Source organism: Merops nubicus, unplaced genomic scaffold, assembly GCF_000691845.1.
Source record: "Merops nubicus isolate BGI_N331 unplaced genomic scaffold, ASM69184v1 scaffold22420, whole genome shotgun sequence".
NCBI classification, from domain to species: Eukaryota; Metazoa; Chordata; class Aves; order Coraciiformes; family Meropidae; genus Merops; species Merops nubicus.
The window spans coordinates 11,032-24,597 of NW_008581171.1; the positions used below are offsets into that span (position 1 = coordinate 11,032).

The window sequence follows — 13,566 nt, forward strand, 5'->3', positions numbered from 1 at the left end:
AGGAGATCAGCATCTTCCCAAGCATGCCGCATGGTGAGCTCTGAACTGGGTTACTGGGGAATGGGCAGAAATGGCAGATTAATCCAGTGGACCCGGTGATGTCATCTCTGCTGAGGAACCTCAGTGCTAGATCGTGTCGCCTGCTCCATCCAAGCCAAAAAAACTGCAGAGCCCTTGGTGCTAGAGAAGAGGAGACGCTCCCCTGATCAGCATCTTCCCAAGCATGCCGCATGGTGAGCTCTGAACTGGGTTACTGGGGAATGGGCAGAAATGGCAGATTAATCCAGTGGACCCGGTGATGTCATCTCTGCTGAGGAACCTCAGTGCTAGATCGTGTCGCCTGCTCCATCCAAGCCAAAAAAACTGCAGAGCCCTTGGTGCTAGAGAAGAGGAGACGCTCCCCTGCCCCCAGCCCAGCCATGCCCAGCGCCGCCTGGGTATCCAGGGCAGCAAAAAATAAAAACCAACCCATTTTTGTTTTGTCCAAAGAGTTATTTTAGAGACAGGGCCTCTCACCTGCTCCTGGTAGGCGTCGGTGCTCCTCTGGCCCTTGGTCTGGATGAGGCAGCGGGCGGGCGGGGGCGCGCGGGAGCCCTGGGAGGAGGGCACCTGGATGGGCAGCGGGGGCTGGTACTGCTGGATGGTCACTTTGTTCATGCCGCCCTCGAACGGCTGCTCCCGGCTCCGGTGCTGCAGGCTTTGGGATCCCATCAGGGTCTGGATGTGCCTACCTGCCTGTGGGTAACGGAACCCGTTAGGCCAGAAATTCAGGGAGCTGAAAAGAAGCAATTATTACAACTTGCAGAGTCGAGTCAAAGCAAACCTCTTCAGTCTTATCAGAGGTTGGCCTTTTGACCCCCACGGGACAAACCCGTGATCGAAAGCAGCAAGGACATGCCCCTTGCACTCAGCAACCCTGGGAGGTTTAAGGGAAATTACCCAAATATTTTATCTTTTCTCCACGGAAATCTTTGGTTTTTTTTCCTCATGTCAGGATAGATCCTTCTGCTCAGGATGTTTTGTGAACTGAAAACATTTAATAGATTGAAGTGAAGTGGATTATTCATCATAGCACACTCTGAAGGTCCTGGAATGGGGTTGGTTTTTAGCTGAGGGTACTCTGGAATCAGATTTATAACACACATACAGACGCTGGCCAGTATGGAAAGCAGAGTCAGTTCAATCCTATGCCTTGTCCTAGGGAGGAATGAGGATTTTATAAAAGATAATTAATCAAATTATCAGAGTTCTGCTCTCTACCAGGTGAGCTTTGCTTTCTGTGTTCTGCTCATGACGTGCTACAGCAGCACACTTGCTTACCCTTCAACACACAGCCTCTATTTGGGCATGTGAATTACAGAAACACTTGAGGCAAATCTTTGCAACACAAATCCACTCGGGACAATGTGATACTTTCCATCTTTACAGCATCCAGATGTTGCTGCTTAGAAATAATCACACGGAACTCAGCCGTGGGGGAGCAAACAGAATTCACGCTCTGTTGTGTGATCAAATGTTATTCACTCCATGAAACATCACTCTGAGGTTACTTAGAGTTCCCAGATTACATCCATGCCTCAGCCTGTGCACATCACGATTAACCTGAACGTGAGAGAGCTTCAGGACTGCCTGTCTCAACATCTGCCAAGTCTCTACAGACAAAACAGGCTCAAACTGATGCCTCCCATGGTTGGCTCCAGCCAATGACACAACCACGTCTCATCATGAAGGTCTAATCCTCACTCCTAATGAACCTTTGTCATCCGGGGTGGAAAGGTCACCAATTGTGAGAGTGTATTTTAGACAAGATTCAATTTAATACAAGATCAAAACATTTCTTACCCACTGGCCAGTCATCTGACCTTGAAATTTACAGCAGCCAGGGCTTTAGAGTTAAGAGCTTGTGCCATAGCAAAGATGCATCTTAATGGATTTTCAAGATTTGTCTGCAGAACACATCATTACTACAGGTACAGTCAGAGCTACTCGTGTCCCTGAGCACAGAATCCCAGCAAGATGTGCAGGGACTGTGAGCAAAAACGACCTGCTCTGGCTTATTTATTTGTCAATGACACTTGAAATAAAGGGATTAGGCAGAGTACATGTCTGAGAGTTCTTCATTGCAGTACAAAAGGGATTAGTCTCGAAGTGAATAATGACAGAGGAGCCTCTTACTCCTTGTGCCCAAATCTTCAGTCTTCAAGAGTAGATGGAAGTGCTTCGGAGACATTGGCAAACTTACTCCAAGAGCAGCCTGGTGAAGTCAATCTGTACTGAGCACGTCCCGCTTCACAGGTCAGGGAAACCTTCAGTTCAGCCAAGATCACAACAGAAGGAAACTCAAAAACTTTTAAAAAAGACAGATTTTTAGCTTTTTGTAACCCCCTGGTGGCCTTGAGCCCCGTCCACGGGGGATGGCTGAATCCATGGCACCCTGGGCCGTGCAGATACAAGGGGAGCAGGGGACTGTGTGCAGCGTGGTCTGTACTTCATGTCGTGTCATCCTCACCATGACAGAATCCCAAAAAAGCAGAATCCCCTGAATTCTGCCTGTTGCCCCAGATATGATCCCATGTCCACCACAGCAGCCTGCAGCAAGTGCATGGTCTGCCTCAGAAGATATCTATCTCAAATACCAAAAATCTTGCGCTGATTCGCTGAAAAACCTCAAATCTTCTTTATCAGGTTAAAAGATCATCCCTGAAGGGATTTAAAAGATGTATAGATGTGGTGCTGAGGGACACGGGGCAGTGGGGACCTGGCAGTGCTGGGGGAATAGTTGGACTCGATGATCTTAAAGGTCTCTTCCAATCAAAATGATTCTGTGATTCTACTGAACAGCAGATGCTGGAAATGAAGTAGAATGAACCTTCCAGCTTCATTCTTACTCTTCAACTTCTCCATCTCATACAGAGTGATTTCCAGGTTCCCTTTTGGTGATCCCCCACTTCTATCCCTTCCCTTTTTATTGAGGAACAAGTAGCTTAGAATCCAACTGACTTGATCAGGCACGTGGCTGGGTTTTGTCTTGTTGACATGCAGAAGAAGTCATCTTCCAGGAACCATAAATACTGCAGTCTTCTAATAAATCAGTGGATTATCAATGTGAAGATTAAAATATCCAACTTTTCCATAGGAGAAACAGCACATAATTTGTGGGATGATGACATAAATGGTCATATTTAAAATAAAATCAGCATTTAATCTGAATGCTGAACAGCAAAAAAAGATGGAAACAACCCCTCGGGCCCCACAGAATGATGTGGTGATTACCACACAGTATTCCCACCCTACCTGGTATACACAACAGCCATCATAATCTAGATAATTAAATGGTTACATTGAACTTCAATCCCAGGGAAGATTTTCGGAGCCTGGCTTGACATAATTGCTGTATTTTAATCCCCAGATGCTGGGAAACCAAGAGATTTGAGGTGACTTTCCACGGAGAGGAGATGAGCACTGTCAAAACAGCACACTGCTGAGGATGGAGGGTAAACAACTTTCAGAATTCATCTTCTCACTCCTCTTAATAGACTTTGAAAAGATCATATCACTGCTCCTTGTGTGTCCACACTGTGGCTCTGGCTGGAGATGGGTAAGCTGCCTTTCTCAGAAATAGGAAATACTTATTCTGCAGGAAAAAGTCTCTCTTATGCAGACTGCTTCCCCAATTTCATTTGTGTTCTTTATTGAATGTTCACCACGAAATTTAATATTTTCAGCTCAGTGTCCAATATTTACAGTGTAATTAAAGTCTCTGTAACAATGGATTGCTCCAGGAGTTGGGCAGATTTCGGTAGGTTATGCAATGTTTGTGCTCACCACAGCTGAGCAGGGAGATGCTGAAATACTCCCAAGGACACAGAAGCTGCAGTTTCTCTCTGCAGGAACAGGGATGATGCACATGGGCCGTGCTGGACACAAAACACAGGTTTTGGCCCAATATGGCAGTGAAGATAAGCAGTGCCTCCTCCTAAATGACTTAGCCTAGTTTCTTCCATGTCACAGGATGAAGGAACCCCTCGAATAACTTGGCTGTCAGAGCCAGCTCCATCAGTGATGTCAGGGCACCCTTCTCCTCACCCTCCCATGCCTGGGAAGGAGTTTCTGGGTGCAATGGCTTTTGTCTCCCATCTTCAAGCAGTTCTCTGCTACACGTGTACCTCCTGCTGCCTCTTTTGTATGAAGTCAACGGCTGCTCCTTCTGATGATGGCTTCATCTTGGATCCAAAGATGTGAGGCCAGCAGGGAGACATGTTCCTCATCAGTGCTGACAGTTAATTACACTACAGGAAGCTATTGGTGTGCACATCATGACTGTCACACTGCTTTTATTCCCTTCCCTTCAGGAAAGAGGAGGACCAACCTCCATACAGATAACCATCAACATCATTATCAGTGCCCACATCTGTGGCTCCACGTCCTAAAGCTGATTGCAAACACGGTTTGGTTTGACAAGATCCCCCCTTCTGCAGCTGAATGATTAGAGCATTTGAAACCCATCAGTTTCTCAGTCGAGGAGCAGAGAGCAGCCAGTGTTTTCACAGAAACAGCCCAGCTCCAAGCACTGGAATTCAACATCAAGGTACTAGAAACCAGACCCTTTTTCTAGTGAGTTCACTGACAAATGCAGTGTGGCCCAGGCTGTCTCTGCCAAAACTGTGGCTGTGCAGGCGCTGCCTGGCCTCCATCTCAACACATTTATTTATCATCATCAACTGAAGAGTGCAATTGAAATGAAAAATGGGAACAAAGACTTTTAAGGACAAGAAGGGGAGTGCAGAAAGGCACCTGCCAAGGCCCCCGTGCCCCTTCACGTGCCAGAGCTGTAACTAATAAAGACCCAAAACCAGGTAGTGGGGGTGAAAATTCACAACAATCAGTGCTTCAAACCCTGACACAGACACCCACGTGTCCCAAGCTGCCCCAGTGAACCTGTTCTACTCCTCCCAGGGCTGCCCTGGGCCGAGGGAACGGCGGCAGCTCCGCTCGCGCTCTTACCTTCTTGGTGCTGGTGTCCGGTGGCACGTCCCGCCGCCCCAGCGGGTAGGGGTTCCACTGGCTGCCCACCTCCTCCTGCCCATTGTCCAGGATGCTGCTCTGCTGCGACGGGGTCTGTTGCAGAAATGGTAGGGCAGCCTTTAGTCACAAAAAAAAACCCTCTCAGAAACCACAGAAAAAACTCTCTCTTCGTATTTACGGCAGTGATCGGCCCGGTTAAACTGCAGCAGGCTATTGCTAAAATGGAAAGCCTTTAAAATCTCTACGTGTACAATCATTAACGTGTAACCCATATTGCTGTGGGGCTCTCTGCAAGCAGGAGGCCTTGAGAGAGATAAAAGAAATAATGAGAATAATGAATGACGAGAGAAAAGAGAAAATGGGTTTAACGTAACTCGTTCTTTTCAGAGGAACAAATTTTTTGGCATAGTTCCGTATTTTAAACGTGCAGTCTGCCAGTAAACACTTGAGTTAAGGTTTTCTTACAGGTCATTCAAGCATCAAAAACGTTTTTAATGAAGCATTTGCCACCAAGAGAAATTCTGTGCTTGTGTTTCCTTCAGGAAACTTGTCGTAGTGGCAAATATTGAACTTGTGGCTCCTGTCACCTCGCCCTACATTGTGTGTATCCCCGTGTGCTGCTCCTCACAGACCTCCCTAGGCTATGGCTCTGTTTCTTCTAAGCCATCAGGATATCCTATGCACAATACTAACCAGTAATTAAATGCTTTCCTGAATATGATTTATATGTGTGTTATTAATTTCCTAAATGAGCTCGATACTACTGCTATAATTTTCCACTTTTATGCACTTTTCTTCTTTGTTGTTTTTTTTTTTCCCCCCCCTTGGTTATTTTACTCCTGTTTTCACTGCTTCTGAAGATATCCACTTTTACTGCACCATCCTGATTTTGTGTTGTCTGTCTCTATTTCTTTACCAGAACTGGAAATTTTGCTCTCAGATGTATGGCTTTTTGTGTCAGACTTTCCAAAATGCTAACACTGTAGCCCCACTGACAGCACTCAGTGTTAGGCAGTGTCTATTCAGTTAGCTGATTATTCAGATCTGATTAATGGTAATCTGCAAAGGGAAAAAAAAAAAGCCTCTTCTTCCCCTCTGGTCATTCAAGCAATTTTTAATTCAGTTTGGATTAAAAAAAACAAAAAAAAACCCAAAAAAACCCAACTTCTTTAGATGACTGAAGAGCAAATCAAACTGTTGCTTTGAAATATTAAAGCTGGCAACTGGTCAATTAGCAGCTAATTTTTCCTGCAGGCTTAAAACCCCTTGAAAAGTAAATAGAGGTAAATTTTGATTTAAATGATACTCCTCAGAGGTCAAGTGAAAAAAAAAAAAATCAACCTTAACAATTTAAAATCAAAGAAAACATTGATTATAATTCTCTCATCATTCAAGAAGTCTTATAGTAAATTCAGGAAAGATGTGATTTTCCTTACTTAAAAATCACTAGAAAAACATCTCCCCCTTGGAGGCTTTTTTACACATATTAAAAATGGAAAACTGAGACCAACCTCAGCCCTTTTTCCACAGGTTATCCCTCACAGCTCAATAGATCCTGGCCCAGCACTGGGAGGTCTGGGCCCAGAGCTCTACCTGTGTGAGGGACATGGGGCAGTGGGGACCTGGCAGTGCTGGGACAGGGGTCAGTGGGGACCTGGCAGTGCTGGGTTGGTGGTTGGACTCGATTTTAAAGGTCTCTTCCAACCTGAATGATTCTGTGAACCCCATCAGTGTGGCTCCAGGTCCCTCACGGGCAACTAAGCCTTTGTAGCCAGATGGGCACCCTGCCCGAGGCTCAAACTAAGCCCTGTTTGTCCACACAGCAGCATCTGGAGCCCAATTTGGGCCCAGGGAGGGCTCTTTGTGAACTCAGAGATGAACCATCCTGGTCTGTTGGCTGCACACCCCCACGTAACCCTCATCCAAACGGGGGGGGGTTTCATCATCTGGGACCAGGGCACTAAATTGCTCAAATGTAAAAGTACCAATTCCAAAATCCCCTCTCTGAGGAGCAGCAAAAACACAAGGCAAAAGAAAGGCTGTTGTCATCTTTATGGTGGGAGTCATCCCTTCCAGAGCCACCCTCACCCCCAGGTGCCCTCTCCAGGCAGAGGCAGAGGGGGTGAGGGTGGCACCTTCCCAAGGGTTTTCCTCCTGGGGGTGCAAGTGGTCCTGGTCAACGTTCACCCCTGAAGGGAGGTGGCTCTGTGAGCTTCTGAGAATGAAATGCACCAAATCATAAACTTTTAAAAAGAGAGATGCCAGGAATTGAAAGCATTCTTCTGAGAAGTGTTTCTTTTGTCACTGCAGACAACGCTCTGCTGTTTTCTAAGTGCCTGACTAATCTGCAGAGGTGAGTTTGCACTTAAAATGGAACAAGAAGAAATACAGAAGGTGTTTTCTGCTTTCTCAATATAATGGGCAAATTCTGTGCTGACAGCTTTTTCTTTTCATTCTCTGCAGTAAAATGAATTTGTCTACTTGCAACATGATTCCCTGACAGAGCTCAGGCAGACTGCAAACAAACAATGTTAGCTATTAAGTTCAGGTAAAAAAATGAGAAGCAGCAGTTCAAGCATGGTATAGATGGAATAGAATCGATGTGATAAAATTCTCCAAAATCAGTAATTGCTATGCTTGATTTCCTGATCTTCAGCTGGACAATTAGACCTCACTCATTACTCTCTTGAATCTAGGCCACAAGAAAGCAGAAGTAGAGGTAAATAGGGAGCTGCTGTGGCCTGGATTCATCAAGAAATGCAAATTCTTTAGAACTTGTGAAGGAAGAAAAATAAACAATACTAAACATTCATAGTATTTGTTCAACAACAGTTTTTCACTGCTTTCTGAAGAGCACAGTAAGAGAACACCCCCCACCCCCCCCATGCAGTTCAGCATCACGTTTTATATGGGTATGCAGCAATGAAATGCTGGTGAAATAGAAAGCAGAATAATTCACTTAAGACCACACCCCAAACCATGTCACTCAAAACAGTCCCATGGATTTCCTCAGACATCCTCACATTAATATCCAAATTCATCTACAGCCTAAAGTGATTTATAACACCTTATTCCTAAGAGTGTGTGGAAAAATAGCACCATTATCTGGAGCTGATGTCAAAGGGACTTGGTTTCCAAGGACTTGTGACAGGAATTAGGATACATCAGACAACAAACTGAAAGAAAAACAACAGTATGACCAAAACTGGGAAGCTCTTTGTGTCCAAGCACACACACACATCTACAGTTCAGCTTTGACCTCACCAACCAAACGACAGAGAAGCACACACTAACATGAGGACTTGTCCAAACCCAGCTGGATGGGAAGTGTGGAAAAAGTTAGTGGTGTATGGGAGGTGAGTCACAGCAGGAGAAGCCTAGCAATGATCTCTGCCTCTGTGTGGGCTGTGGATCTACCACAGCTCTGCCTGGAGCTCCAGCACACCGTGCACGGGCCTGTGTTGGCCACGTGGTGCTGAGGGCTGTTCTCCAGCTACCCCCTGAGTCTGGCCACGTTCCTGCCCTTCAATGATCTTATTCTTCTAAACAGGCTGGGATCTGAGCTCTTAGATGGGGCACTGGAAGCCTCCTTTGGGAGCTGCTGGGCCAGGGATGGCTTGGGAGGGTGCCAGCTGGCCAGGGCCAGCCCGTCAGTGAACCGTGCAGATGATCACATCGCAGGGCCTGGATCTGTGCTCTGATAGCCTTTAATTACTCACAGAGCTGTTGCTAATTTGTACCAACAGCCACTGCTGCTAATGCAGGGGGAGAGTTAATGATGTTCATACAGAGTCCCAGCGGTGGCACCGGCGGCTGCTGCCGCCCTGGCTCAGGTGTGGCCACACGTGACACCACAGAGCAAGGGCTCAGCAGCTCTGCTCTGGCACTCTGACAGCTCTTCAGCAGGGTCCAGAGCCCAAGGGTGGGGAGGAGCAGCTGAGGGAGCTGGGGGTGCTGCGCCTGGAGCAAAGGAGGCTCAGGGGAGACCTTCTGGCTCTGCACAGCTCCTGACAGGAGCCTGGAGCCAGGGGGGGGTCGGGCTCTGCTCCCAAGGGACAAGGGACAGGACAAGAGGAAATGGCCTCAAGTTGCCCCAGGAGAGGTTGAGGTTGTCCCTGAGGAACAATTTCTTGCCCTGGAGGGTTGCCCAGGGCTGTGCCAGGCGGCCCAGGGCAGTGGTGGAGTCCCCACCCCTGGAGGGGTTTCCAAGCCATAGAGATGTGGTGCTGAGGGACACGGGGCAGTGGGGACCTGGCAGTGCTGGGGAACAGTTGGACTCCAGGATCTGAGAGGTCTCTTCCAATCAAAACAGTTCTCTGATTCTATGATCTCTAAGTCCCTCCCTGGCTTGTCCTATGTGCCTTTCCCATCAAACATTTGTTTGCATGTCATTTTGTATGCATGCACTTCTCAACAAAATGCCACTAATAGCTGTAAAATAAAGAGTTAAAAAAAAAAAACAAAGAGAAAATAATTTCCTTTCCATACACATCACTCAAGAAAACTAAAATTAGTCTGGGTGTGGCAGGCATGTTCTCAGAGCTCATCCACTATGACAGCATCCCTAATTAAAACTTCAATATGAAATCCCCTGTCTCTCGGAGGCCACTTAAATGCACATTAAACGTTCCTACATCGATTTCTCTACGATCAAACGTTCTCAGAACAAAACACCTCCTCCACCTCTCTGCACGGATTCAGTCAGGGAGGGAATGTTCGCGTCGGTCTGTGACACGAGAGCAGGAAGCAGCAATGACAGCCACGGGAGCTACCGAATCCAAAAAGCAAGATAATTATTGAGTGGAAAAACCTTGCTGCCATCATCATCATCATCATCATCGTTGCTTTTTGGATTGCGTCTTGTTGAAGCATGGAGAATAGGCATAAAGCTAAACCAGGAGAAAGCAAGGAGTGTTATTAATGAAGGTGTAAAGCCGCTCTAGGCTGGCTATCCCATACTTACTTTCGGTAGAGGTAGCTCTTGAAGCATTTGGTTTTCAAATTTAGATTTAGTCTGCAAGTTTAAAGTCATGCTTCTGCCGGCATGCATTGCTGAAAACCCTCCAGAGTGCAGCATGCCAAGGCTAACTGTGTTGTGTTTGTAAGCAGCGGTCTGAGTAGAGGAAACAACCACGTGACAGGATATGAACACACATGCTCATCGAATCAAATATCACACATATATATGGTTAATTTCACAGAGTTTTAGTTTAAGCAAACAAACAGTACCGAGAACTCGAGAGCTCCTTGAGGCATGCACTGGGTCACACGGAAGCGGATACATCGCTAAGTTGTACAGAAAATGGGTACCATAAAAGACTTCCACGCTGACAGCAGATGAGATATGTTGTTTGTCTGGCATAGAACACGGTACAAGTCTTTATTTTTGCAAACACGGCCAAATTTTGGGGATGGATGCACAAAAAAAAAGGTGTATCTAGCATTAAAAAAAAAAGCATCAAAAAAAAAACCTGTAGAAGGCAGCTCGGCGCCACTTTATGGGCTTGGAGACTGCTCCTGGCTAGCTCAGGGCCTGAGTTTGAGTGAGCCCAGGTCCTGCACAGCCCAGCAGTTTTGGGGACGGATGCGCAAAAAAAAAAGGTGTATCTAGCATAAAAAAAAAGCATCAAAAAAAAAACCCTGTAGAAGGCAGCTCGGCGCCACCTTATGGGCTCGGAGACTGCTCCTGGCTAGCTCAGGGCCTGAGTTTGAGTGAGCCCAGGTCCTGCACAGCCCAGCAGTGGGCTGTGGGCACACGGGCAGTGTCTTCTCCTGGAGCAGCAGAGCCCAGTGTTCCCATCAGCAAAACCTCCACCAGGCAGCCCAGCTGCTCAGAGCTTTGCTCGCCATCCGTTGGACGTGGCTGGGAACTAGCTGGTACCTGCAGGGATTACTGTGGACCTGACTTAACTGGATGGACTCAACTTCACTAGATGGACTCAACTTCACTAGGTGGACTCAACTAGCTGAAGTAGGGAAAACGAGGTGGACTCAATTGAACTGGATGGACTCAACTTCCCTAGGTCAAACCACCAGTATCAGCTTTCTAGGAGTTAAAGCACGACTTAAGCAAACACACATTGTAAACTAAGTGTAAAGGTATTTCTTAAAACAAACATCTGGGAAGTGTTTATTTCCACCAGAAACGTCTTGACTTGGGGGAGGGGGTGCTATTTTTGCCTAGGTATTAAGTATTTTCCAATCAGTTTTACACAACACAAGGAAAAAAAAAAGCTGAAGTAGGGAAAAAAGCTTCAGCCTTCAAAGGCAGTTTTTAGCGTTTACCCATTTGATCCTTAATGATATTGTTTCAATATGCATCACATCCAAGCAACTGGAAGGTAACGAGTATATTAACACCAGACTCATGAGTATCTAGCATAAAATAGGTATACGGACACATTTGGAGACTAATTTATGCATTTCATGACAGTAATTTTTCACAACCACTTCAAATTAAGAGATAAATCTGATTCATGAAGCCGGTCATTAAATAACTCAAGATCAGGACTGAAATCATGCACTATAGGACTCGTACTGTTGAATAGAAGGCAAGTAAGCCCAACTTCCTACAGCTAAAAGGAGTAATAATCACATTGCTGGTTAAAAACAGTGGCAGTGCATACCCAGTGATATTTTTCAGAGTTAAGAGGTACCTATAAATCCCCTAACAGCAACACGGAAGCCAAAATACACGATGTGGCTTTTGATCTGTGATGCTTTTCTTTATTGCCTTTTACTGCACCCAGCGTCTTTTAACGCCCCAAAATCGTTACTGAGGTGGGTGGGCTTCAGCAGCACCTCCACGTCTGTTGCTAAGGAGGGATTTTTTAGTGTTTTTGTTTGTTTGTTTGTTTTAAAAATGATTTCAGACAGTGCTGCAGCCGTCACCACGTCAGTAACGGGCACCGTGGGGCGTCGCTTGTCGCTCGTTCACCCCTCACCCCTCACTCCAGCTGCTTTTGAGCCCCCCCCAGGCCCCTTTTCCGGGCCGGTTCCTCAGACACCGAAGCAGGAATTTCATTACTGGGAATTCTGGTGGTTACCACTGCACGTGCAAAGAGTTTGACATACCGAAACACACAACTAAAGGCATTAATTGCAGAGAAATGCCAAACATACCCTGTCTAACCTTCTAGCTTCTATATGTCTAAGTAGCTGTTGTCTCCAGTCAGCGGGCATTTTAGCACAGCTCTCATTTCCCTTCACAGGGGTAGGCCTTGTCTTTATATCACTGTTATCGGAAGGCTTGTCGCCATAGTTACCCAAGTTATAGTCTGACGGTATCTTTTCCAGCAGAGCTGCCATTGTAGGCCTCGCTGAAACCGGCCTGGCTTGGGACGTGCCGTAGCTCTCTGTACTGTAGCTTCTTGCGGACAACGGCCGCCTCTGCGTGAGGTTTTTCACGGGAAAGCTCCCGGTCTGGGCTTTCACCTCTTGGTAGGCAGGATGCTCGTCCTCGTACCTGCCGTTCCGCTTGAGGAACTGAGACTCGGAGACCGACACGCTGCCCTGGCGCTCCACGGGCCCTCGGTAGGGAGCCCGGCCATACCTGTCGCTCGGGGGCAGCTCGTGGGGCTCGCTCACCCTCCTGAACATGGACATCTCCGTGGAGCCGGCCAAGGAATCCGCCCTCCTCAGGAAGCCTGGCCGGGAGGCCTGGCTGGGGAAGGGGGCGCCGACCGCCTCCTCGTTCACCGAGGGCTGGGAGAAGGAGAACATGTGCTCCACAGGGGGGTAGCCGTGGTACGCCCTGGGGCTGACCAGCTCCTGGGGCAGGTTTTTACTCTGCTGGGGAATGTACTCGGGGTTGAGCTGGAAAGGCGGCGGAAGCCTCTTCTCCGCTGTGACCTCCACTGCTCCCTGGGGGTTGAAGCTTTGGTCGAACTGGTAGACCTTCTTCGTGACCAACGGCTTCTGCTGCGGCTGCGCCTTGACGCTGCCGTAGGTCAGCAGCTCGTCGTCCAGCATGGGGACCGACTGGCTGCGGGACATGCTCAGCATGCCGTGCTCCGGACCCAGCAGCTTGTCCGCCCTCTCATGGGTTCCGATGGGATCGTTCCCAGCTGCATAGTTTTCCAGGGGGATGTTGTACACCTTGTACGTACCGACATCTATCTCGTCGATACTCTGCGACTTCTTAAATTTGTTCGTTTTTAAATCCCTCATCATGGGAGACAGCCGCTCTGTGCTCTTGCTGATGGAAATGACACTTTTGGAAGGATCCGGGCGGCAGTGGAGATGGGAAAAGACGTTTGTGAGGCTTCTGTTAGCATTCGAGTCGTGATATTCCCACGCTATTCCTGGAGCAAAGGTGCTGGTCATTTCAGGAGACTCCTTGATGTGATCTTTCCGCTCGGGCAAAGGGCTGGTGGTGGGGGTGCTCTCCAGTTTGGAAGGGAAAGCTGTCCTGTCTTCGAAAGGACTGGGGGTTCTGGTCCAATTTTGCCAAGGATTGGGAGGAGGCACTTCAGATTCATGCGCGTTCCTGAGCGTCGGCTGCTCCAGCTCCAGGGGGATGCCGACGATCCTGTCCTGCCG

At 47.6% G+C, this 13,566-nt stretch overlaps 1 protein-coding gene across 1 annotated transcript in view; it reads right to left on the minus strand.

Annotated features, from left to right (window-relative positions):
* LOC103781355 (leucine-rich repeat-containing protein 7-like) overlaps positions 1 to 13,563 on the minus strand; it is a gene marked incomplete at its 5' end in the record, with an annotated part of 20,739 nt that extends 7,176 nt beyond the window's left edge. Inside the window, 3 exons of the mRNA XM_008949072.1 lie at positions 517 to 735; positions 5,005 to 5,118; positions 12,148 to 13,563. Coding sequence (XP_008947320.1) covers positions 517 to 735; positions 5,005 to 5,118; positions 12,148 to 13,563 — 1,749 coding nt within the window. The remainder of the gene's footprint in view (positions 1 to 516; positions 736 to 5,004; positions 5,119 to 12,147) is intronic.
* Between the last annotated feature and the right edge of the window lie 3 nt (positions 13,564 to 13,566).